This window comes from Genypterus blacodes, unplaced genomic scaffold (genome assembly GCF_046128005.1).
Source record: "Genypterus blacodes isolate CSIRO-AG114 ecotype Tasmania unplaced genomic scaffold, CSIRO-AGI_Gbla_v1 ptg000003l_1, whole genome shotgun sequence".
NCBI lineage: Eukaryota > Metazoa > Chordata > Actinopteri > Ophidiiformes > Ophidiidae > Genypterus > Genypterus blacodes.
This window is the reverse complement of record NW_027466817.1, coordinates 2,978,610-3,004,093: the sequence shown is the minus strand read 5'-3', so window position 1 is coordinate 3,004,093 and position 25,484 is coordinate 2,978,610. Positions and strand designations below refer to the sequence as shown.

The 25,484-nt window shown below is 43.0% G+C and overlaps 2 protein-coding genes across 2 annotated transcripts; both read right to left on the bottom strand.

The window, feature by feature from the left end:
* Positions 1-7,343: 7,343 nt before the first annotated feature.
* On the bottom strand, positions 7,344-9,396 carry hspb12 (heat shock protein, alpha-crystallin-related, b12). Its single transcript, XM_076142129.1, has 3 exons — positions 9,147-9,396; positions 8,398-8,555; positions 7,344-7,535 (listed from the first exon to the last, which is right to left on the bottom strand). The coding sequence occupies exons 1-3, from the start codon at positions 9,394-9,396 to the stop codon at positions 7,344-7,346; spliced, it is 600 nt and encodes a 199-aa protein (XP_075998244.1).
* Positions 9,397-18,482: 9,086 nt separating this feature from the next.
* On the bottom strand, positions 18,483-24,470 carry fam131ab (family with sequence similarity 131 member Ab). The gene is made up of 5 exons (XM_076143580.1): positions 24,386-24,470; positions 23,805-23,987; positions 20,178-20,309; positions 19,482-19,568; positions 18,483-19,412 (listed from the first exon to the last, which is right to left on the bottom strand). The coding sequence occupies exons 1-5, from the start codon at positions 24,453-24,455 to the stop codon at positions 18,847-18,849; spliced, it is 1,038 nt and encodes a 345-aa protein (XP_075999695.1). The 5' UTR covers positions 24,456-24,470; the 3' UTR covers positions 18,483-18,846.
* Positions 24,471-25,484: the final 1,014 nt, after the last annotated feature.

Sequence of the window (25,484 nt, the reverse complement as noted above, 5' to 3'; positions counted from 1 at the left end):
GATGATTATCAATGATGCCCTGCTGTATCAACAGTGACCACATCTCTGTTTTTTAACCTGTTGCATCGTATGAAGAATTTTATGATCCTCATTATAGTCACCTTCCAACAGTTGACTGTCAAAACGTGATTTAGTCTTTTATCTTATGTTCCTGCAGTGGCTGATGTTCTCTTATTGCTTGCGGGGGCAGATAAGTCACCCACGTTCTGCAGAACCAGACTTTGGTGAACATGTCATAATCAGCGCAAGAGAAAATTTTCCAATCGCTCCTCCGATGCACCACAACACACGCTCCTTTGTGCTGTTGTTCTCCAGTCTGAATAAAACAAAGTATCTGCACAAAATCAGAAGATGAAGTGGTTGAAGCTTAATAAGCAGTTCATTTCTTATGTATGATGTAACTGTGCCCATTGGTGAGTTTCTGACGAAAACACCTGCTTTGTGCAAGTGTTTCTGTGAGAGAGAGTGTGTGTGTGAATGTGCCAGTGACTGTCATAAAGATCACTTTGGACTTCAATGAATATTCTATTATGTTATGTACCTCCTTTATAATCAGTATTCCATTCTTAGGCAGAAAGAGTCGAGAGCGGACGAATAATGTCATTTTTTATTTTATTTTCCCAAGATAACAATCACAATTTATTGTCTAACTGAATCTCTAAATGTTTCCCAAAGATAGGCAGACATTGCAGCAACAGCCTGATTATTGCCAGAATTACCACTTCTGGCAATAGTCAGGCTGTTGCTGCAATGTCTGCCTATCTTTGGGAGCAACGTATCAAGCAACGTATCAAGAGTATTGCTAAATTGATCAGCACATCAAATTTCAGTTCAATCAAGGCCTGATGCAGGCTGAATTAAGATAAGATAAGATAAGATAAGATGAAATTTTATTATCCCGAGGAAAATTACTGTGCAACAGTTACAGTACAGCATGAAAAAACAAGACCCAGAAATCAGAAATCACCCAACTAGTGCAATAATGAAAAAAGTGCAAGAATGCTAATATAAATAATATAATATAATAATATATAGATAATAAGTACAAGATAAGTACAAACAATAAGGGGGGTACGAAGTGCATACAATGGGGGGAACAGTACATGACAGCATAAGTACATAAGGAAGTGCAAGTGCAATGTGCATCTGACTGAGGTATGAGTAATGACAATCTACAACTACAGCATACACATGTGTATATGTGACATACAGCAACGTTTAGTGCAATATACTATAAGTGACAGTGAAGCAGGTTGGGAGGGGGGGGGCGGGGAGCAGGCTCAGATCCCTATGTCCCCACCGTCCCACCTCGCCCCGAGGTAGCTTTATTAAAGAGTCCAATGGCCACAGGGAGAAGGGATTTCCTATGACGCTCAGTAGTACACCTGGGGGGAATGAGTCTGTTACTGAAGGTGCTCTTGTATGAGGCCAGCACCTGGTGGAGAGGGTGAGAGTCATTGTTCATGATTCTCCGTAGCTTGCGCAGCATTCTCCTCTCTGACACACACTCCAACGAATCAAGTTCAGTCCCCAGGACGGAGCCAGCCTTCCTGACGATAGCTCCAAAAAATAGTCTTTTATCTCAAGAAAACAACTTCAAAAAAATAATTTTATCAAAATGATTTCTCTCTCTTCAGATAGAAGAACGAGTAAGAATACAAATTCAAAACCAGCTGATATTTTTCCTTCAATGCCTCCTCTATAAATTGATGGATGACAACAGTGCTGAGCGTCATCCCTCTGTACTCACATGCCCTCATTCTGATGAACATTACATAAGTGTCCTCATGACTCCTTGTAGTACAGCTGTTAAGGAATTTGCTGTTGCAATTGGAGACAAATTGATGTAGTGTAACCTACCAAAAGATAGCTCAGTGATGTTAAGGAACTCGGAATACAGAGACTGAAACTTAGAATATATGGAAATATATGAGATATTGATCCTGAGGAAAGCGTGCCACACACGCGAGTACGCGTACTTCAAGGAAGGAAAATATGAGTGAATGTGGGGTCGTGTGACTGCTGGGTTGGGTTGGGTCTTTGGGTGGGATTCCTTTGTTTTAATGTTTTATTTTTGTGTTTTTCTCTTCTCTTCTTTTCTTCACCACAGCTTATGATGCTGTTTGACATCATCCTGTTAAAACTGTACCTATGAGATCATCGCATCAACATCACTGTTGCCGTCCGGAACTCTGTGTCCGCTGTGCCATGTTCTCACAACCTCCCAAAGGCTGTGGCTTCCTGCTGTTTTCTATTTCAATCTATTTGTACTTCATATTGCCTATTTTACCTCAGGGTCTTTGAAAAAAGTTAAACAATAATAATAATTATACAACCTTCTTTCCATTTCTCTATCTCTGTCCTTTTCCCCCCTTTCTGTATAAAAACAAAATATCTGTATAAAAAAACAATCTCCAAAATGTCCTATAACTGTGTGCGCACTGTCATGTCAAATGCTTGGTTCAATGAAAATATTCAATAAAAAAAGGGAAGGAAAATACATGCCTTTCAAACCTGCCTGGCTCAGATCCTTCACTGCTGGCATCAGTGATGGAGGCCCAGCATTAGCTGCTCCTGCCACCAATAAGAGACCACCAGCCATTGCTGGCACCAAAGATAAAAGCCTAGCTCTCTTAACTGTTGGAAGGCAAATCTAAAGAGAATCATAAAATTCTTCACCAGCTGTCCAAGGAAAGCTTAATAAAGGCTTGATAGTAAGGCTTTAAGATGTTTCACCTCTCATCCCAAAGGCATCTTTAGTTCTGACAGACTGGTGGGATTTTCCAGGCTTTAACCTCTGTTGAGTCGTAGCAGACATCTCACCAGCTGCAACGGTTCAAACAGAGACGTGGTCACCATTGGCACAACAGAGTACAACCTTTTTCGAGATTCTAACAGAGAGAAAGTGGTTATAGGTGACTAGGCCATCAGGCGAGTCTGAAAACCTCAAGTTTGGTTGAACGTTACTTACGTTCTAGCCGTCTGCAGACACACTTCAGTGAATGGGTTTTGTTCATAAACCAGGGGGTCGAGAAGTCATTAAGGTTAAGAGTACTTAAAGCTGGAGGTAGTTTCTCAGCGAACAGACCAAAGGTGTCCGAATTGATCTGCTGATAATTTAGGCAGAATCGGTGGTAAGATTGAGTTATCAACAGAGCTGCACTGAAATTACACTTTATTGATCCCCATAGGGAAATTTGTTCTCAACTTTTAGGAGTATACATCCACAATGGCGCCCAGGGACGGAATCCAAGTCTACTGCCTCGTCCCTTGGTCACGAACAATTGCAGAAGTATGAAACCAACACATGTTTTTGATAATGGGGGAAACTGGAGTGCCCAGAGAAAACCCCTTCAGTCACAGGAACAACATACAATCACCACTCAGAAACCATCAAGGCTAGGAGATAACTGGGACCATGGGCAAATAGGTGAATATAGTGCCTAGTGCTGATCTTCCATCTTTGGTCTGATCGCAGTTGGTTGATCTGTTTTAGAAGCAACTGAACTTGGAGAAGAATTTTAGAATCCTCCGTAGTTGGGTCATTCAACTTAAACTTTAACTTGAACGTTAACTAAACCAAGAGCCAGGTGTTTATCTTTAGATCAAGTAAAATGACTGTAGAGATATTACTTCTCATAGAGGCAGGTGAAACACCAGAGCAAAGTGCGGCTGATGCTAATGTTCCATCACAGGTGGTAATGGTGCCCTGTTGTGCCAATGGTGATCACAGCTACGTTTGAGCATTTGCATCTGGTGAAGAATTTTTTGATTCTCATTAGATTCGCCTTCCAACAGGAAACTCTGTCAAACCGGAGAGCTAGGCTTTTAACTTGGGTGCCAACAGTGGCTGATGGTTTCTTTTTGGTGTCAGGGGCAGCCAATGCAGTGCCTCTATCACTGATGCCAGCAACAAATGATTGTCTATAAGAGGAGGTAGCAACAATGGCTGATGGTCTCTTGCTGGTGGCAGGGGCAGCTGATGCTGGCTCTCCAACAGGGATGGCAGGAGTGGATGGTCGTCTATTAGTAGAGGCACCAACAATGGCTGATGGTCTCTTATTGCTGCTAGGGGCAATTGATGCTGGCTCTTTAACAGTGATGGCAGCAATGGATGGTTGTCTATCAGTAGAGGCACCAACAATGGCTGATGGTCTCTCGATGCTGGCAACTGGTGCTGGGCCTCCATCACAAGTGCCAGCATTGGTTGATCGTCTTTTTGTAAATGCACCAACAATGGCTGGTGGTCTCTTTTTGCTGGCACGGGCAGTTGATGCTGGCCGTCCATCTTTGGTGCCAGCCATGGAGGATGTCCTACCAGATATGCCACTCATTGCGATGAAAGGGTGCCTCAGAGCGTTACTGGGAGTGATTCTCAAATCAGCATCCACATGCAGCATCAGTTTTAAAAGGCTTAGAAATTTGTGCTGACACACAGTGGAATCTCCGTCTTTTGAGTAATATCTTGTAAGTTCATCCAGGCTTTTGAATGTGTCGGAAGCATTTTTATATCTTAGTAAAGGGCTTTTGTGTTCATAAACATTGTACTCTTCTTTTGTCTTCAGCCTCCATACTGAATTACAGGAGGTTTTGTTATGAGTGAAGAATTTATGGGTGTAGGACCCAGCATTGAGCAGGGGATCGCCTGGCTGGCCCTGCATGCATACAATACTTTTTATCACATCATATTCACTTTCTGAAGAATATAGATGATTTCCTATGTACAGCAATGCCATGACACATCCAAGAGACCACATATCTATGGCCTCAGTAAGCTGGAGACCCAAGTAAATCTCTATAGCCCTGTAACAAAGAGGCAGAAAAAACAAACCAGGTAAACATTTGGAAACTGATAAAGCCATCCCAAAGTCAATCAATTTGATCCTGAATGGCTGTGTCATATGATTCACAAACATGATATTGTCTGGCTTTATGTCTCCGTGAAGCACACCTATACTCTTCAGGGCTTTGAGAGCCACAAGCAGCTGCTTAACAACTAAACGAATCTCTGATAACGTCAGCGGCATGCACCCTCTCCCTAACATAAATTCATGAAGAGTTTGGTCCAACAACTCATAAACCAGATAGTTGCGTTTGTTATATCGAAAGCATTCAAAGAACCGCAGCAAGTTGTTGTGGTCTGGATCAAGTAAGCTGACTTTTTTCATCATGTTGACCTCTATTGCAGCATCGTTGGGATCCATAATCATCTTGACAGCTACTTTCTCATCTGTGCCTTTTCTCCTGCAGCAGGTGACAACTCCAAATTGTCCCTCTCCAAGGGCTCTCAATTTTATGTACTGACATCTTTTGCTAATCAGAATATTGCAAGTTTGTGGCTTGACTTCAATGTTTGGGTCCTGTTTAACATTTATCACCATTTTGGACCGATCTGAATTAATTGTCCATAGGATGTATTTTACAGGTATAATTGTTTTAACCACAAATCTGTAATTATAGTCCATTGAATGTATTTTACATTATTCTTTGTTTTCATGATGTCATGGTTTCATGATGTCTTGTTATCATGATCTCATGTTTCGAAGATGTGGCTGTCCTGGAAAGGACATGCAAATGATGCAATGCAAATTTGATTATGGAAACATCTACTCTAGGCCTTACTTTACTTTCTAATTTATCCTTTCAGTCTTCATTTACATGATGCAAAAAATGATCATTAATTAATGATGGTGAAATAATAAGTTATCTGGGGCTATTTATTGCTTCTTTATACTTTTACTTATATTGCTGAATACATACCTTTTCCACAAACAATACAGAAAAGTAATTTTTAGACAAAAGTACCAATATCACAAAACAGTATCTAAATACTTAAACAGAAGAGGCCAGTCTTATAAAATTGCTGCGATTGCATCAGCAAATTGTTTGCACATCCTTCAGGACATCAGCAATGACATCATACTCCAAATCAACTGTCCTACCAACCACCCCATACATCATAGCAACACAACTAGCATTGGTAGATCAGTTAAACAATATAGATGCTTTGTTGAATCAATCACATTAAGCATAATTATGTGTAGTTCTTGATAGGAAGTTTACCTGAGCAGCCAGATGCTCTTCACTGGTGCGAGCATTCCGTTGTCATACCACACACACCCAAGAATCAGCCTTCACCCCCAAATGCTCTGAAGTATGTCCTTCAACGTTGGCTCACAGCTTTGAATAGGCTTCCTATTCAAATCCATTTCCTCCTAAGGTGATAAGGAAATTAGCAATGGACTGTGAACAACAAAGCGGACAACAGAGCGATTGAAATGACCGGAGGACCATGAGCGCATGAGACTCCATGGGAATCAAGGTGATTCTTGGACAGGATGTGTGACACCATTGTGAGGTCATTGTGATGGGATATGATCAGGGTTTCTTCACACCCAGATCTAGTTCAGGGAAAGCTATTTAATTCTCCTTTAAGGCATCAAATACTCAAGACCAACTAACAAAGGTGCAAAAAACACTCCATATCTGAAGTCAATAAACCTTCTCTGTGATGCACTTGGACAATGCTCAAAGACTCCCTTCCGCTATATAAGTACTATTTCCTTATGTCACTGTTTAGATCATAGCACATGTGACCACTGATCACTTGTATGCGTATGTAAGCATGTTGAAACATCAACCAGAAGATATTCACATATCAGATATTCGATCATTTTAATGTGTTTGTATTTATTAGGGTCAGGGTGCAATGCAACGTTTATATATAATTTAATTATTTTACTTTAAACAGACACTTCCACATTTATGGAGCAGAGCACTATGAGCGTTTCCCCCAAAATAAACTTTAGGGATGTAAATGTGTGCCTGTGTTCAGAGATGGATTCTGAAAGTGCTCTGTTTATTCATTTTCATGCATGTTGGAAATGGTTCTTGTTGATGTTTAATTGTTGTGCACTTAGTGTGACTGTGAGCCAGAGTGGCACGGCTGTTAGTAATGTCGCCGCTGAGGGAGACTAGTAAAGTGTGTTGTAATGCAGTAAGCTATGAGAGACTTTTGATCAAAGCTCAGATCCCGACCTTTACAGGCAAATACAATTTACATCCGTTTAATAAAAAGTCTCCAAAGTCTTTTACAACATGGTAAAAGCCAAAGGAGTGTATAAAATCAACCCTACAAAAAAGTGATTTGATAAACTTACTGGTACACATGATAATCAAAAATTAATGTAGCGAAGGGAACTCACAAAGGGTCAGCTTAAAAAACAACATAAAAATCCATAAGCATGCAGTAATAACTCCTTATTCATACTTAACCCAAGGTTCAACAAATGCAATATGGCAAGAAATTAATTAGAATAGCTTAAAAACTGAAAGTTCAGAGGTCAAATATGTGCTTCAGTGTGGTAAGTGGGGATGCTATGAGGCTCAAGCCCGCCCAGTGTGGGGGTCCGGCGCACACTGACCACCAGGATGCCGTCAGGGCTAATGGTTCCGCTGACTGACAGAGGGTTCATGTCCTCAGGGAATACAGACTGATGGGTAAATGTGTCACTGACGCTTCCATCATCCAGTACCTGAGAATAGAGGGAGACAATTAGAAGAGTGTGGGGTTGTGTGGACGGACAAATGTGTGTGGAGCTGTCAGAAAGGGGCAGATGGAGGAATGAGGAGAGGATGACGAAAAGAGAGGTCATTGAGCATCGGAGGACGAGAGGAGAGAAGCAACAATCTAATTTTACATCTTCGATACATACAAACTGTGTGTAAATACAATACATCTATATTTACATTAATTGCTGATGCTGTATTTATCTAAGTTACACTACACAATTTATATGATAATGGAACTTGTTTTAATATTGGCAAAAAAGTGAAATGAAAAAGTGAAACGGTTGAGCTTTGGCAGAAGTCTGAGTTATTTTGGGTCACCATATTTTTCCAATCTTTTTTTTCTGTCTGTCTGGTACGTCATGTCTCAAATACAACGCATATGAACTTCAGCAGAAAGTTATTTCGTGTAGCAGGTCAGTAAAGCTTCTTTTGTATAGTTTGTGCCACCAAGAGGCCGATTACTAAGAATATTACATTTCATATCACATCATATCTGGATTCCTTATTATAGGCCAGACCTTTTTCTGCCTGAACAGATTCAATAATGTCGTATTGGGTTTGTTTCATGTTGTGCTATGATTCTCACAAGCTTCATCCACTACATGATCTAAAATATGCAACATTTATTTATTTTCTGTATGCCTGTGGATGACAATTGGTATGGGGCCTAAACTGCATAACTATTGAATCTGATAAACTAAAGCAATTCTATGTGGTTTAACATGACATTTGATCTTCCTCTCTCTCTCTCCCTCTCTCTCTCCCACCCACCCACCCACCCACACACACACACACACACACACACACACACACACAACCACACACCTTCTCAGCTCGAATGACGACATGGTGGTTGTAGGCCATCACCACCACGTCATGAGGCTCAAACTGGCTGACGTCAGCCATAGTGTAGTAGGTGTCTCCAGCAGATCTTACCCTCCCCGTATTGGTTTGATGGTTGGTCACTGCGCCACCCACAGGACCTTCAGGGGAACAACAAAAAACACTAATACAATACACTACAATACAATTCTGACATTGACAATTCAACACTTGCTACTGATTAAGCTTTGAATGAAAATAGTAACATTGTGTGTGTTTACCAGAACAGTTTTAACGTTCTTGTGTTTTTATTTTCAATTAACTTAACTAAAAAAATAATTCACCTTCCTTACAACAATTACAACTCATGTACAGAGCCATACTGAGGCCTTGACATATTGCTATTATACGTAGTTTTGGCTCCAGCTTTATTCCGTCACTGTGGTGTTTTATTTTAATTTTCACACCACTTCAAAGTGAAATACTAACACTTCCTTCCTGCAGCTGGGGGTAAAATAATGAGAAGCATTGTCCTCTTTAACCAATATAGATAAAGCTAGTTGATGTGCTCAGCTGTGGAGATGCCAATGAGCAAGGCACTGAACTTTCAGCTACTCCAGTAGCTTTGCTCACTGACTGGCAGCATGTTCATGCAGCTGCTGCACTGGACATCTTCCATCTCCCATTCACTTATCAGCCTAGTGTTTCAATGACCTTGTAGTCGTACAAAAAATTCTCTGTAATCCACCTACCAGGTGTTCCACAAGAGGATCTGCTGGTCCGGTTGAAGGGGGTCAGACATCTGGGTCCCCCGGGACCCTCCTCTCCAAACAGACTGGAATGATCGCTTGAATCAATGTAGGGATCAAACATGGTGTCCAGAGAGTCCGCCATCCCTCCCAGTAAGCCTTCTGACTGGTAGGAGCTGGTGGTGCTGTAACGGGCCGAAGAGCGGTAGGATGAGGAGGAAGATCGGCGGCTTGAAGAAGTCAGAGACGTCATGGCTAAGAATGTACAGTTGCACAAAAAGACCAAGTTTATCTATCTTTTATGAATACTGACATATGCTTTTAGAGAAGTGGGTCACTACTCCCTGTCTTAGGGTCTTTGTTGTGTGCTTTTATAAAGCCTTGGTGCATTGTGGGTCAGTGGAGCACAGTGTGGGCGCTATACTGGTCCTCCTTTAGCCATACATGGCAGTTTGCCCCAGTGGCTGGGGCCAAGAATGTAACCGACAAACTGATAAGAAATGGAGACCCCTTGCTTCTTCACACAGACACACACACACACACACACACACACACACACACACACACGCACGCACACACTTTAGATAAGGTTTAAGGGGGGCCTCTTGGCGATGCTTCTGTTAAGTAGTCAGAAATAGAAAAGTATTAGTATGGGCAAATCATCCGTTAAACTGACCCTGCACACAATGTGAACACTTTATTAATAATGCAAGACAAACATCGGCCATTTGACTTTTATTTACCTGCTAATGGAATAATAGATCCACTTTAAAGTGCAAATGTAAAACACACTGTGCTTTTCAGGGCAACAGATTCCACAATTAAACAGGAAATGTACAAAAAGGTCCATACTTTGGTTCAAGCTGACCCTCAATTCAATCTTTAAAGGCTTTAATTGTAGCAACATTTTCTTGTTGACAACATATTTGTCCTCCGAGCGCCTCATGTTTTTTCAACACTGACATTCACGAGTGTCAAAAATAGTTTTGTGTTTTCCAAGCAAAGATGTGAAAACTGACATTCAGCATTACATCATTCTGTCCTTTGATGTAATCTGAACTCAGTCACAGCAGAGACATTGCTCATTGATATAGTGTCAATCAGCAATGTGCCGTCATAGCAACATGACAATTATAGCCTCTGAGGTATCTCTTGTATCTGTCCTCCTATAAAATAATTTCATGTTTTACATTCACAGATCAAACATAAGTGTACAAAATAAAACTACACAGTACAAATTATAAACTACACAACATTATTAACTATACACTACACATACACCCATTGTCCTATTACTGTAATTGGCTGTGTGTGTGTTTGCATGCAGAGCAACGAGCACCATTCGCCTTCAAACTTGGTTGGTTCATGGTTCTGGCATGTGTTTACGGGGCTTTTCATGTCATGAACATTTTTATTTCATCTTTCCTTTGCAATAAACAAATTATGGAAATGATAATAGTTGGAGATGGCAGACATGAATAGATGATATCATGAATGTTGTTGCAATTATTAATGACATAATTGACACACACTCTTCACTGAGACTGATTTCACAGCACACGTCTTGTAACAGGAGGGGCTTTCAATGGATGATGTCATTATTTTGGAAGAGAGCTGTACTGTTCTAGTTACAGTCTGATTGAACGCCAAACATGTCCAGAAGGATACCATCACATTGAATGGTGTGTGTGTGTGTTTGCTTGTATCCGTGCCTTTTAAGCAGCTGTAACAAAGGAGATGCTACATGGAGATAAATAAATTCAGCCCTTCTCTCTTTTCTTCTCATAGCAATCAGCAATGTTCTAGCTGTCACTCTCACTACACTAGGTCAAAGGTTGGCACCACTGCCCCCATGAGTTTTGTTGGTATTGTTTAATGCAAACCAGTCCGTCAGATGAAGGTTCCATGCATTTGCAAAGTTTTGTCTCAAGTCCCAGTTGCATAGGTCCAAGTCGAATAGGTCATTACAGTCAAGTCAGCTGAGGCTTTGACACGATGCTGCATGTGAAGACTTTATGTTTTATATCGAAATTCAGCAGGTTTCTTTCCAAATTCCACCCATGCCTCAGGAAGCAGTGCTGGAAGTCAATAATGCGTGTACAGGAATTACATGAATATCTCTAAATTAATGTGAGGATGATTTATGGATAGATCGTTTTAAAGAAATGTAAGTTTGTGTGATAAAGATTAACGGTAATGTCTTGGATTTCAGTTTCAGTCAAACATGTGAAGATTTAGAAATGAAGCTCAAAGACATTTGGATTTCTTCCAGGTATGACACAGATCCTGCATGGTGATCTTCACTTCACCGGCTGTGTGGCAGCCACTCAAGCCTGAGCTTTAAAATCAGAGTTCTTTCACTCTGCGCCAAATATCCAATCCGTCCCTGGATGGCTGAGCAGATGTGTTTCCAGCCTATGCCGCCATGTTGAGAGGAGATTTATGCCACATCACGCAAAAAAAGAAATTCTTGATCATAGAGCAGATATCTGCTCTTTAGATGTAGATATGGGGTAACACTGCTTTGAGTGAATCCTTTTACATGTAGTGCCAGGATGTAAAAGGATTCACTCAAATCAGTGTTACCCAGCACTTTAGAACAGCTTTATAGTGTATTTGATGAACTCCTCATTTACTACGTGTGAGGAGCAGCTTGTTCACATACTCACAACTTGGATGATGAAATACTATTTCAGTTACTTTATGTTGTGAATGCATACCATTGCACAACTCAATTTTTAAGCCATGGCAGTCAACTTGTGTACATCTATGCAGAAAAAATGCCATTGATAAATCTGGCCTTTAGCTGGCAAACTGGGTTGTCACTTTAAGGAAAAGCTTGTTTAGTGTAAAAGGGTTTGAAAGGGTGTGGGTAATTTGTCAGTGCAGTTAAGTAAAAACTACAACATTAAAAATAAACTATCAATGAGAAACTAAATGAAGTATATTATCTTGGGGAATAAACCCGAATTCTTGCTGCTTAGTGCTTAAATAGGTGATTTTAGTATTCTAATGGATGCAGCTAGAAATAACGTTATGATAAGCTGTGTCTTATTCTGTCCCTGCTTTTCTTTGATCACACAGGGAGTCTGGCACTTTACTTGTCAGCCATCCCGGGTGATCGTAAGAAGACAACCTGTGAGGTGGAGATTAAACAAACCCCTCAGAGCAGGGCAGAAAATGAGCAAGGAAGATGTAGCACTGAAGTCAGGATGATTACATCATACTCAGTGAGATGGCCTTCCATCCATCAGCAGTCCATGCTGCTTGAGCTGCCAATGGCTGTCCAAAGTGTCAACCTGTAGCATTACATGTTTTTCATTGATAGAGCCCATAGAGTCAGTTCAGGGTAGGGATAAATGTCTGGGTGTAGCATGATGATTTTGGGACATGTGGTGTGTGTTGTTGCAGCAGCAGCATTTTGTGCCTCCAGGCAGCTTTCAGTGGGATCTAATGGCTCGTTTTCTATCACTTTTCTGGGTCACTGTCAGCAGTGGAGCGTGAGAAAGCTGCATGTTTGTAGTTTAGTTTTACAATGAGCCCAGCCAAGGCCTCTGGATGAACTGCATGTTCCTCACCACAGCTGCAATACATGCTTTTACCTTTCTGAGGAGATGCTTGTTCACATGTGGAAGCTCAAAATGAAAGGAAGAAGAATGATGACATCCTGTGCTAATAAACATCATGGCAACATTTGGCCCAGCGATCAGGGATCCTGGAAGCACGTGATGCTGCAGGTTTTCAGATGTTCTTCCTGTCTATTACAGTAATAAAATCAATGAGCTCCTCTGGTTCAGACAACAAAGACGTCCCTGCTTTCATTTTGCGTTTAATGTGGCATGGACTAATAATAAAGGAAGTGACCCCTGAAGCGGCACAGGTAACCCGACGCACAGACTCATATACTGTCAGGACTGGTGTCCAGTCAAACCTGCTGGTTCAGGGGTCTGGGGGGTCACCTTTCTTTCTCTGTACAACAGTCTTTACAGTCTGAAATACAAAATACAAGGATTTTTAAGGCAAAGCTTTTGGTAAATTTGCAAGTTTGCCATACTACTGTAAAAATGTATTGCACAGTTATATTTAAAATGCACTCGGTTGGAAGTCCACAGCAGGACTACATATGAGTCATGTTTGCTATATGGCTGCAGCATGTGACGCTCCCTCATGATTTGGCTGTAATAAAGCTGTTATGTTCCTGTAGGTGTCACATGTGTAAAATGAGGTGTTACACAGTGAACGGTAAACACAATCTTATTGAATCCCAATCCCACAGTGCCAGCGTGTACATTCCGTCTAGCTTCTACTCAGCTATTTGTAAAGGAACTCCATCCTCTGCACCATCTTTGCTTACAGGAGACAAACCTGAAATCCACTCAGCTTTGTGATTTGCATCCTGGCAAATAAGACGCTGGAGTCGCTTGAGAGACTCGTCAGCTCCTGTAGCTGGCAGAGACAGAGGCAGTGTTGCAAATGTCCTTGCATAACCTCCTGGTGCGCATCAACACGCTGCTAAAAACAACACACATTTGATTGAGGTAATTAGGTTTATTTGGGATAAATTATTGAGGAGGACGGGCCTCCCTAGCCACCACACCTGGCAACCTCAGCTTGAAATCCATCACACCCTGTCCCTGCTCTGATACCTCCCTCCTGTCTCTTTCTCGTCCAGCCAAATGGATTACTGAGCTCCCCGGGGTCCCATGATGCCACAGCAAAATGAAACACTCACTCCTGTGGGAGCGCTAAGCCCGGTGAGAGTCTGTGCACTTTCCTTCAGACTGCTGTCCTTTGCCCCCATGATAACTTAATAATGAGGATGTCATCATGTCATTGGAGGTAATTGGAGCTAATTGCAGAGGGTTTTATGAAATGTGTGCATATGTGTGTGTGTGGGTGTGTGTGTGTAAGAACATAAACCAGAGTGAGTAGTAGTCAGTGGTGAGTGGTGCTGAATGAGGTGAGCTAATGTGCTGGTACATGATCTAATCACAACCATACAGCACTTTCCTGGAAGATTAACAGAGACCTGCACAAATGCGGACACTCACTTTCTCCTCATTTTCTAAACTCCTCTGCCCCTTTAAGAGCTGTTTCACATCCATACTGTATATTAAGTATATAAATGTAGTGGTCAGGTGATTGGAATTGCATTTCTGTCTAAGATCGCCGTTCGACTCATTAGAGAGAATGATTATTTGGATGATGAAGAACTTTCATTGATTTGCAGTAACATACTGTATGTCAAAAATCCTGCTGAATCAGCATAATCTTAGTGGACACGTGGAGATTCAGGTCAATATTCGGATCCTAGGTGTGAATCACATGTCTGAATTTGTTTTCATTAAGATTTATGTGTTCAATTCCAGGAAATATGCAAAGTTGTTGATAAATGCCCACTTATGCAATTTGAACAAAAGTGACATCATATATATCGGACGTGAAAATGACAACAGTACGTCTTTTTTTGCAAAGAACAATATCAATATTTTATTAACTTCAAATAATGTCAGATGCAGCAAATAAAGACTGATTCACTTTCCAAATCCAAAGTGGCAATACTCAAATAATTACATTCAGCCAAAAGAGGAAGAAAAGTATTGAAAGGAAAATGGACAGAAGAGGAATAAGACAAAATAGAGATTTCAGAGGGAGGAATGGGATGAACTTAGGAATGTTTGGGATGGTCAGTGCGAGTGATCACTACTGCAGTGAGATGTGGATGAGTCGGTACATTCATTTTGGATCTAATTCCTCATACTGGAGTGTCTTTTTTTTGGGTTAGGGTGGGAGTATGGCTTTGCTCTCACACACATTATGTCATGCTCTTTTAGTTTATGCACTGCACAAAGAAATGCACCTGTGTGGCTGACACTGTGGGCAGTGCATGTGTGTGTGTGCTAATGTGTGTGTGTGTGTGTGTTTGTGTGTGTGTGTGTGTGTGTGTGTGTCTGTGTGTGTGCCTAGTGTCACTTTGTGCTCCCAAACCTTTTGAGGATTGTGGGATGCTTTAATTAAGACTAGCCCCAGCAGCGGAGGGCTAATGTGGGTTAAACACAGGCGATCCCTCTCTCTTACACTCACACTCTTTATTCCGTTCTCGCAGTCGTTTCAGGACGTGTGTGTTCAGTTCTTATTCTAATATTCACCACTAGGGGCCTGTGAGGTCCCTGTTCCCTTCAGCTTTGTTCTAAAATGGTAAGTAGGCTATAAGGTGACAGGGGCACCACCGCTAACTGAATATTCATACGCCCTCCTGCCTTGACACTGTCCAACAGATGTTTTGATGTCTATTTATAACACTGGGTTCTCCCGCCACTATTACCCACACGCACACACACACACACACACACATGCACACACACTGAATTTGGAGCAGTTGCCAGAGCACTTCTCTCTGATAAGTATCCAATGTCAGTGCTTGCCTGAAGCAACAGGCCACAAAGTAAAAGACACAGGCCAAACACACATGCACACACACGCACACACACCAAAAGGGGACACATTTCACTCCAAAGATGTCCGTCACACTCAAGGACAGTGGGGTGCTGCTCTGTTACCGGGCTGCAAAATATGTACCGCCTCTCTTCTGACCAGAGCCAAAAGCAGCAATAGTTCCGTTAATGAGCCATCAGTTTTCAGAAACCACTGGGAGATTACCGGGACAGCAGACTTAGAAAAAGTGTGTCGGTTGTGCTGAGGGGGCGAGAGTGCAGATGGAGTGAAGGGGACAGACAGGAGGGACATACACGTCTCCTGTTCATCTGGCGGTTTCATAATCGCGGGCTAATTGCTTGTCGGCAAAGGTAGCATTCAGATGTCCTCTTAGTTGCGTAATAAGCCCCCTGTGGGCATAAAGGGAGGGAGGAGGAGGAGGGAGAGGGAGGACAGAGACAAAGAGGGAGGAGAGGACAAATGGACAGACTGCAGAGGAGAGAAGAGGGTGAGATGGCAAGAAATGACAGGATAGAGACGGAAGGATGGAGAGGGGTACATTCATCAGGCTGTCTGGGTGCATGTCAGTGAGAATTATGGTTTTGTGGACAAGATGACCTTTAGAAGGATAGGACGAAGAGGACGCGCTCCCTTTCACCTCTACAGAGGGACGGTTTAGGATTTGGGTTCACGTCAGAATTCGGATCGGTTTCCAACGTGTGTTAGAGAGAGAGAGAGAGGGAGAGAGAGAGAGAGAGAACACGGCAGAATGCAAAACTCATAAAGCCACAAGGTGTCCGTCTCCTCTCTCATACATGCATAAATGCACACAGTCCCTGGGGGGAGAGGACGGGGACCAACGCACAGCGGACAGGACGAGCTGATAAATAGAGATGGGAGGCGAACAATGCTGTGCTCACGTCACCGCGTCAGGACAAAAACACAACCTCTCCTCGCCGACGCCGCCTGTGTTTTAATGTCGAACGAAAGCACGGTGACGCAAATCGCCGCCGTGACCTCCAGCGAAAGCATGAAATGCAAAAGGATATTGATGCCTCGGCAGAAGTTTGACTCGTTGAAATGAGGTCCGATGGAAGCCAGCCTACGTCCCGAGGCCTGATTCAACTGGGGAGGTCAAAGGTGACAAATGAAAGGCACAGCTCCAATGGTTCCCCCTGAGTTGTTGCTGTCTTTGTTCAACCCTCCTTACTAGGAATTCTAATACTCTGCCAAACAACACAGAGCTCATATTTCACAAAAGTCAGTATGTCTTTATCGCAGAATCACTCAGCTATGTGTGTGTGTGTGCGTGTGTTATTTTATCTCCTATGTCTGCTGAACAGCACCAGTATGAGTAAAACCTCCAACGAGAGCTCAGCTACAACAGACACACAGTTTAAAGGGAATTGCTGCATTGCACGGATTCTGGAATGGATTTACAATGCGAGCGTGATGAGCCTGCTGACATCCGCACATCAACACAAATAAACACACACACACTCATACATACACACACAAAACTAACCCAAACAACTCAGCCACACACCTCAAATGTTCCAAACAGGTCAAAGAGCGATACGGGGAAGGAAACTGTGCTTTAATCGTCTGTAGAAAATAACCCCCCCCCTCCAAAAAAACAACGCATACACACAAGCAAAGCAGCGATGAAGATGAGAGTGTGGCGGTGTGTGCGTGGGCGGCATGCACTGATGCTCTGGTCCGATGGGATTTCCTGAGTTGTATGAATGACAGTCCCTCTGGGAGAACCTTGACTGGGCTCCTCACCTCAGCGCAGAGACAGGAGTTTCTGCGTGTAATCACATAAACGTGCCCTTATGTTGTCTTAGAAAACAAGGAAAGTAGAGAATAAAAGGCAAAGCTTTTCAGGAGTCAGTATGACAGGAAAGAAAGAGGATTATGATGAGTGGCAATCACAAACCGTATCACAGTATCCTCTTTTGAAAAGTAAAATCCACTTTTTTTTGTTCACATTTGTGTTGTTTTCTTTAGTTTTTTTTTTTTCCCAGTAGACTATATCACACAGTGATAACGAAGAAAGGAGAAATCTACAGCCACGTTAGCTTCGTGCAAAAAACCACATACACTGGCACGCCGCGTAGGCAAAGAGATCAAAGCAAGACAACGCATACAAAAATATAGAAAAATCTCCGATGCGACTCGTCTCTTCACAGAAAAAAAAAACTTTTCTGCCTTTTTTCAACCGATGTCTTTTTCAACCCCAAACACCGACCGACCAAAGGGTCACTTCAGGAACATTCTGTTTTGTGTTTGTTGTCGTGTATATATATTTTTTTAAGACAACAAAAGTTCTTGCGTCTTCCGTGCAGGAATCCGCAGAACCCCCTAAAATATCCATTAGCCATCGTTAATCATCACGACAGAGGTCATGATGACATTTGGAATAATATGAACAACAACATGTTTGAATGATAGAAAACTAGTACAGTAAAAGCATATCATTTCTGTCATGTCATCTTTTTTTTTCTTGTTATTTTAAAATACATACTATGTCCCGTCACTTTAAAAGACATTCCAGCATTTGCTCATAATTAATAGTGACGGGGGAGATATAATTTGGCATACTCAGCAAGCCATGCCCAAAAGGATGCTATTTTGTCTCTTGCAAAGGAAAGGAAAGGAAAGGAAAGGAGGGTGGGAGGGGTTAGGGGCAGGAAGGGGGCGGGGCTTAGATCAGGGTAAGTCTCAGGGATGCATTGTCAACCTGGAGACTTTTGAAGGAAGGAGGGGTGGGTTCATACAGAACAGCTGAGATAACAAACCGTGCTCAAGACCGTCCCATCGATTTCATGCAAAGATAAGTCAGAGTTTAGGACTCAGTCATAGTCTGCCAGTTGCAGGGGGGTCAGGGGTCGGAGAGGGTTGTGGGTTTTTTGGGGGGCGTCCATTTCGGCGGCTTATTTCCTTGTTGGGTCGTGGGCGGATTCAGAAGTTTCAGTTTAAAACCCACGATTTCATTCAAACCAGGCCGGCTCAGCACTGCTGTCTTCACAAGTGTAGAAAAGATTGTTTGGACGCCTCAAACGGAAATATATTTGATATAAAATCAAATACAGGAAAGCAGTTATGAGTGGAAATGTTGTGTGTAAGGCAAAGACAGATGTTTACACTGCAATCATGAGGGAGAGAACGCTTTTAAGAAGTCGTGGAGGAAAATGAAAATCGTTCCAAAAAACAGAGGCAGACCGTGAGGAGGGACTAAACGCTGACTGAGGGAAGGGGTGAGGAGTTACTGGTTGTTTTGCGCTCTCTCCTCCTCTTCCTCCTCTTCATCCTCCTCATCCAGGGACACTACCCCAGAAGAGGCCACATCAGACACCCTCCTATGGTGGGGGATGTAGTCAGCACGGTACCCCTCCCTGTTGCCCTCCGCCTCCACCTGGCACACACTGCCCTCAAAGTCCTTGCAAGGGGTGTCGTCCTCCTCGCCGGGTGACAGATACGTCTCAGAGTACGACATGGAGTAGCAAGGGGAGTCCTGACCCCCGCAGGGCCTCAAGCTTTGCCCTCCCCCGCCCAGGCTGTGAAAGCCACAGTCCCCTCCGCCCAGCCCCATCTGCCCCGCCCGCTGGAGGCGGGCCAGCAGCAGCTCCTCCCCCCCTTGAAGCGCCGCTAGAATCTTGGCGGCAATCTCGGCGGCGCTAGTGTGCGAGTGGGTGCTGCAGCGGCCACCCAGGTCGCGCAGAAGTGGGTGCTGCTCATCCAGGCTGCAGAGGCTGGAGCACAGAGTGTCCGGGGAGCCTGCTGTGGGGGAGGGATCAACGCTGCCGCCTCCCTCACCTCCTCCTCCTCCTCCTCCCCCCACTCCTACTCCGCCGCCTCCACCACCTCCTCCACCTCCTCCACCTCTTCCGCCGCCACCACCCTCGGAGCAGGGCCCTCGCAGACCCAGATGTTGGCAAAGCTGGCTATGGATCAGCTCCTTCAAGTAGGGTGGATACGACGGCACATCTAGAGGGAAGGATACACACTGTAAGCATGAAGCTGAAGGAAACACAAAGTGGATTATAAGAAAGGTAGAACTGTAATATTCCCTTGAAATACTAACAGCATATATAGCAAACGATTACACATTGTCATTATAAGAGAAACGTGCAGAAAGGAAATAAAACTAAAAACATTTTATGAGCATAAAAAAAAAACTTATCAGCACTTCTTTGAGCAACTGACGTCCACAGTCAATGTACAGTACAGGGGATCAGTTATTCAGTGTCATCAATCTGTACACACATATACAGATGGACAGCTACAGTCTGCATATTTACACTCCAGTCACACACCACAGTCATACAGCCACGTTCCCGTCAGGAGGAATATCAAATTGCACCGAGGAAAAAATGTCAAGAGAGGATGAAAACTAGGGCAGTGGGACAAACCACAGGGAGAGAGAGAGGGAGGGAGAGAGGGAGAGAGGGAGAGAGAGAGAGGTAGAGAGAGAGAGAGAAGGAGAGAGAGGGAGGGAGGTGTTAGTATGAAAGCAATAAATGTGATTAGCTATGCCATAATCACTGTGGTGCTGAGGTATGGTGTGTGTGTGTGTGTGTTTGTGTGTGTGTGTACCTGTGCTCTGCGTTGTGGGCTCATTGGCGGGCAGGAAGTCTTCATCGTAAGAGTCGTCATTGGAGTCGTCACCATCCACAGATGACCAGGCCTTCAGCTTAGCCTCCGCTATGGCAAACTGCTCCGCCACACCTGCACGTACACGCACACACACATGCACACACACACACACACACACACACACACACACACACACACACACATTGACAGGCCTGTGTTAAATCATGTTTACAGTTCAATACAGGATAAATCCAGTAAGACAGGTTATCATTTCACACTTAACAGGTGGGTTATTTTTTACTGGCTACTTTTTTTTCCTTGTAATTCTGTCAGCTGCTTCACGTTATAGGGCAGTGAGCTGATGTGAGAAGGTCATCCGGAAGTTACTACAGGATAGTAATACAGACAAAATACTGACTCTTCAGGGTCAAATATAGGAAAACGCTTTCTTGAGCAACATATTTGTACTTAAGTAAACTTATAAGTCACTTTTAAAAGGCCTTTCCTCATGTTACATGGGTTGCATTCTGTGGATGCAGATTGACAGTCGACTCTACTACAATGACAGTGAACAGTCTAAGTCACGGTGCACTCAAGCTGATCTGATTGCTTGCGGTTGCCAAACCTGTTACTAAGACACTTTATGATTGTAGGTGATTTTTCCGTTAATTTATCTCCCTGTAATTGCTTCAATCTGTCACTCTAACTGTCTGTGTACGCAATTCACCATCCCTTATTGTGAACATGTGGCACGTGTCATGAATAATGGATTATTCCTCATTAGATTTGTCAGCATTTCATGGCCGCACGAGCAGAAAACTTCTGCCTGACGGTCAACTGAAGTGCACAGCGTGTCCACAGTAAGCAATACCAAACAATGTGTGCTTTAATGAAGACAGGCCATCATTGTGCACTTGTTTCTGGCTCAAATGACTCAGCGTGTGACAGCACCTGAATGCATCTCACCAATCACCTTTAATCATCTTCAGCTGCAGGCCAATCAGAGTGAGAGTCCCCCCCTTACTCTCTTTTGACTTATTTACCATCTTTTATATCTCTGCCCATTCTCACTCCCCTTCCATCTATTTTATATTCCTCTCCATCCATCCAATCCCTCGCTTCTTTCCGATCATCTCTCTCAATAAGTCTCTGTATCGACTCACCCGTCGCTCTTCATCCCTACATTCCCTTTTCTTATGCGTTGCAATCTTTCAGTTTTGTCCCTCACTTCTCATTTCGATCTCCATCTCTCCGACTCTCTCTTTCTCTCGTCGTCAGTCTCTCTCTCTCTGTCTCTCTCTCTCTCTCTCTTTCTGACTCTCTCCGGTGCTCTGTATTCATGCGTTGTCTCCTATAGGGAGAAATCAATGCTCTCATTCATCTTCCACTGTAGCTTGGCCCTGAACTCTCCTCACAAACAACTGCACATCCTCCTCCGGCCAATGCAATCATGCGAGCTGCTCTTTAGTTTTCCTTTTGAACGCCTTTTAAAATTCCTTTCATAGCCTGTTTCCATTTTGCTCTTCATCCAACTTTAATGCACCAGCGGGGTGATTTGCATACATGATGGTTCAATGGCACTGACCCACATACACACACACAAATGCCAAAAATAACCACAAAATCACAATGTACACCTGCACAAAGTTACACACACACACACACGTCCTTGTACTTCCATTTGAATATCTCCAATGTGTGACAGAAGCAGCATGGTCTAGTCAAGGTGACACACACACTCACAGTGCCCATGTTTGCAAATAATGGTCCGATAAAAGACGAGCATCATTTAATTTTGCACTTTGTGTGCTTTCATCCAAGGATACAGTATACAACAAAAAATGGCTGTGTGAATGTGAATGTCATTAGCGAAAAGTCAAAAGAAATGTTTGATTAATCATTTAGTAGTCCTAAAAACCTTGAATGTTGAGTTGAAAAATTAACAAAACAAGCAAAATAAATCCACTCCTCTGATGTTTTTCAAATTTGGATGCAAATGACATCCAATAATGTCAGAAAACATAAATATGGACATCAACATGGTTGTCTGATTGCAAAACAAGCAACACACTTGGCGGTCCTTTGTGTGTAAATTAGCACCAAAACGTTGAATTCCTTGTGCTGTATTTCTACACCAGTCAGCTCTGTTTTTCCTCATTAATATACATTTATAAGGGAAGTGACAGCATCTCCTGTGACTGAACACAAAGCACTGTCTTACTAAAGCGTGGCACCGACTTGATGAAAAACCCTAATGCAGTGTGACACAGTGTCTTTGTCAAAGCTCACATAGTTGTTTTAGCAGTGTCACACTCTGCTGCTTTGGTGGATTGGGCTGTCAGCGCCTGTGAATGCATTTCCCTCAATGCTTTCTGCCACTTTTTCCAATTTGAGTTTTACCAAGAGACCTGTTTGTTGTAAACCTGCTCAGGCTGTTACTGTAACTCTAACACTGTGCTACTTGGCAAAGCGTGCATTTACTAATTCACGTTATTAGCGCTCTCACTCTCTCTCTCTCTCTTGCTCTCTCTCTCACACACACATGCACGTACACACAGAATGACATAAGCTTGATCGAGGCTGGCAGCCAGATTCATAGAGAGACACCGCAGGATTATCTGCAAAGGATGTGTGTATTTGTGTCCACCTCCTACTATTCAGCTTCCGCCATCTCTCTTCACTGGCTCTCATACTTACTACTGACTCACACATTTGCCACACCAGCACATTTGAGGAAACTTACACAATCTCTATGATGTCATTGTACATAAATAGGACAGAGCACACACTGGTAAGAGTGGAATGATTCAAACAGATAAGATAAAAAGTAAGACATTAATTAAACAAGCACAGATGCGGTGTCAACCTGCAAAGCCTGTGAAATATATAATGAGACTGTAAAGATTCTCACTATTAAGTTTGTTTAATTGGTAGTAGAGATGCAATTCCACATCCATATGGTATTAAAAGAACTGTGATGAAGAGAAAACAATGACAAAATAAAAGAAGAAAAAAGAAAGGGGGAGCACAGGCGGCACGGAGTAAAACCGCTCAGTCACGGCGGCACTAGCCAGGAGCAAAACCTTACTGTGCAAATTAACCTTGAGAGTCTGCATTGCAGGGAGCAAGTGAGAGAACGGAGGGGAGCGAGAAGGAGCCCAATGGAGAGAGCGACAGCAGGAAAAGGTGAGATAAAAGAGACGGAGGGCAGAGAGGAGCCTTCAAGGAAGGCACAGCTTGAAAGGGGGGAAAGTGGGTAACGGATGTGGCGGGCAGTAGTAGGCAAAGAAAAGAGGACAGAAGAGAAATATTAGGTATTTGAGATAGATGGAGGAGACCGATGAGAGGAACAATTATTCTGGATACACAAGCAGTCACTGATGCTGGGGGCAAGGCAGTAAACACTGAGTGGCTGCTGATATGACTGATTACACCAACGCTTAAGGCCTGCGCGACAAGAAGAAAGTTGAGATGAGAACTCCACCCATAGTTGATATGTGCTCTCGTTTGGATAGCGCAATCAAGCTTCTGATTGTTGTGGATTTGTACAACCTTCTAATATGATATTTGTGAAATCAAGACATCAATTATCATCAAAAAGCATTTTTCAGACAACCAAAGTGTTACCTGCAGCAAATCGTGCCTCCTGTTCTCCCTCAGTGAGATCCGAGTACGAGTTGAAGTCGGTTTCCAGGGCTGGGGGTGTTTCTATGGGTTTACACCAGCCCTTCCACTCGATGAGGTGGGCTACTCTGCCCTGGGCCATGGCTGTAGGCTTGGTCACATGGTCCTTTACTACCTGGGAAATGCCTGTGAGGATAAAAGTTGAGGGTTATGTCCTTGAAACGCTTTACATTACATAATGGAAACGGTCCAGGATGTGTGATGTGTGCCTGCAAACTACAACAACAATTTGTCTAAGGAGGACTATGTTCTTATTCATATGTATTCTTAAATGTGTTGCTATATGACTTCATGCTTCACATTGGCTTTACATCATGGTGAGTTATACTGTATCAGGTTCAGGATACGCTTCAAGGAAATGTAAGATAAATATATTTGCACATTTCTGTTGTTAAATGTGTCCTGCTGATCACCAATTACAAGAGTACACTTCCAAACGTCTCAGTGTGTGCAAACACTGGGTTATCCTGGAATACCTACACTTACTAAATTGTGTGGATGTGTGTGTTTGTGTGTGTGCTTACCATGTAGGGAGGAGCGTGCTAATGCAGCGATCTCTTGAATGGTAAGTGCTCTTCTTGATTTTGGTAACATTTCAATGGTGTCATCAACATTCACCTGAAGAGAGAAGGAAATCTGCATGAGTCATGAGAAAACACACGCAGCAGCTTCTGTACTCGCCGTGGCTCACAGCAGAACCCGTTGTTTTCTTCTGATGCAGAAAAAATGCTCCGACAAGACCTTGAAATCAAAGCTGTGTCTGTTTACACTACTGCCTTAATTAGTCACAAGCTGAATTCCCACACACGCACGGATTTGCATGTCCACTAGTTTCTCTCTTTCCTCAAAAACAACCCAGCACATAGATGCCTTTATGTGTAATTCCATTTGGCTGTAGCCAGGCTTTCGAAGCATCCATCCTCAAAGTGACGCAATAATGAAGTGATGAGCATTTTGGCCTTCAGACTAGGAGGTCAGGCGCTGTGACCGCAGTAAAGCCTTTATATTAGATGTACTTGTCTCTTCTTCCCTGTAATGACTGTGACATATCACCTTGGTTGGGTTACAGTTATGCCATTACACAATAACCTCCGGATCCATGAGGCATACGTCACACACACTGAGGTTAGGTCAAACTGAATAGGATATTTCCACTGTTTAATTCATTATCAGTATGTTTTCATGCACATCCGACACTGATTTTGCTGGAAAAGACGTATAAACGGATGGAATTAATAGGTTATCAGTCCAACCTTTATGAGGAATATTAATTTATTTTGGGAGGCTGTCCAACTGTCCATCAATACTTCACCAGTCTCTTCACAGGGCTGACACACACACTTATTCACACCGATAGTCACACTGTCAGGCGGCTTTCACATAATCTGCAGGTCCTTGGACTGTGGGAGGAAATCAGAGCACCCAGAGGAAACCCGTGTAGACAAGGGGAGAGAGTTCAAACTCCAGACGAAACCCACAACCTTCTTGTTCACCACCCAGCCAACATGTCACCCTAGATTATACGGTAAGATGATAACGTAAACTAAAGTGACAGCTTCGTAGCAAAAGCGCCACTCACGTCATCCCTTGCAGCCAGAAGTCATGTTCACCTGTAAGTTTGAA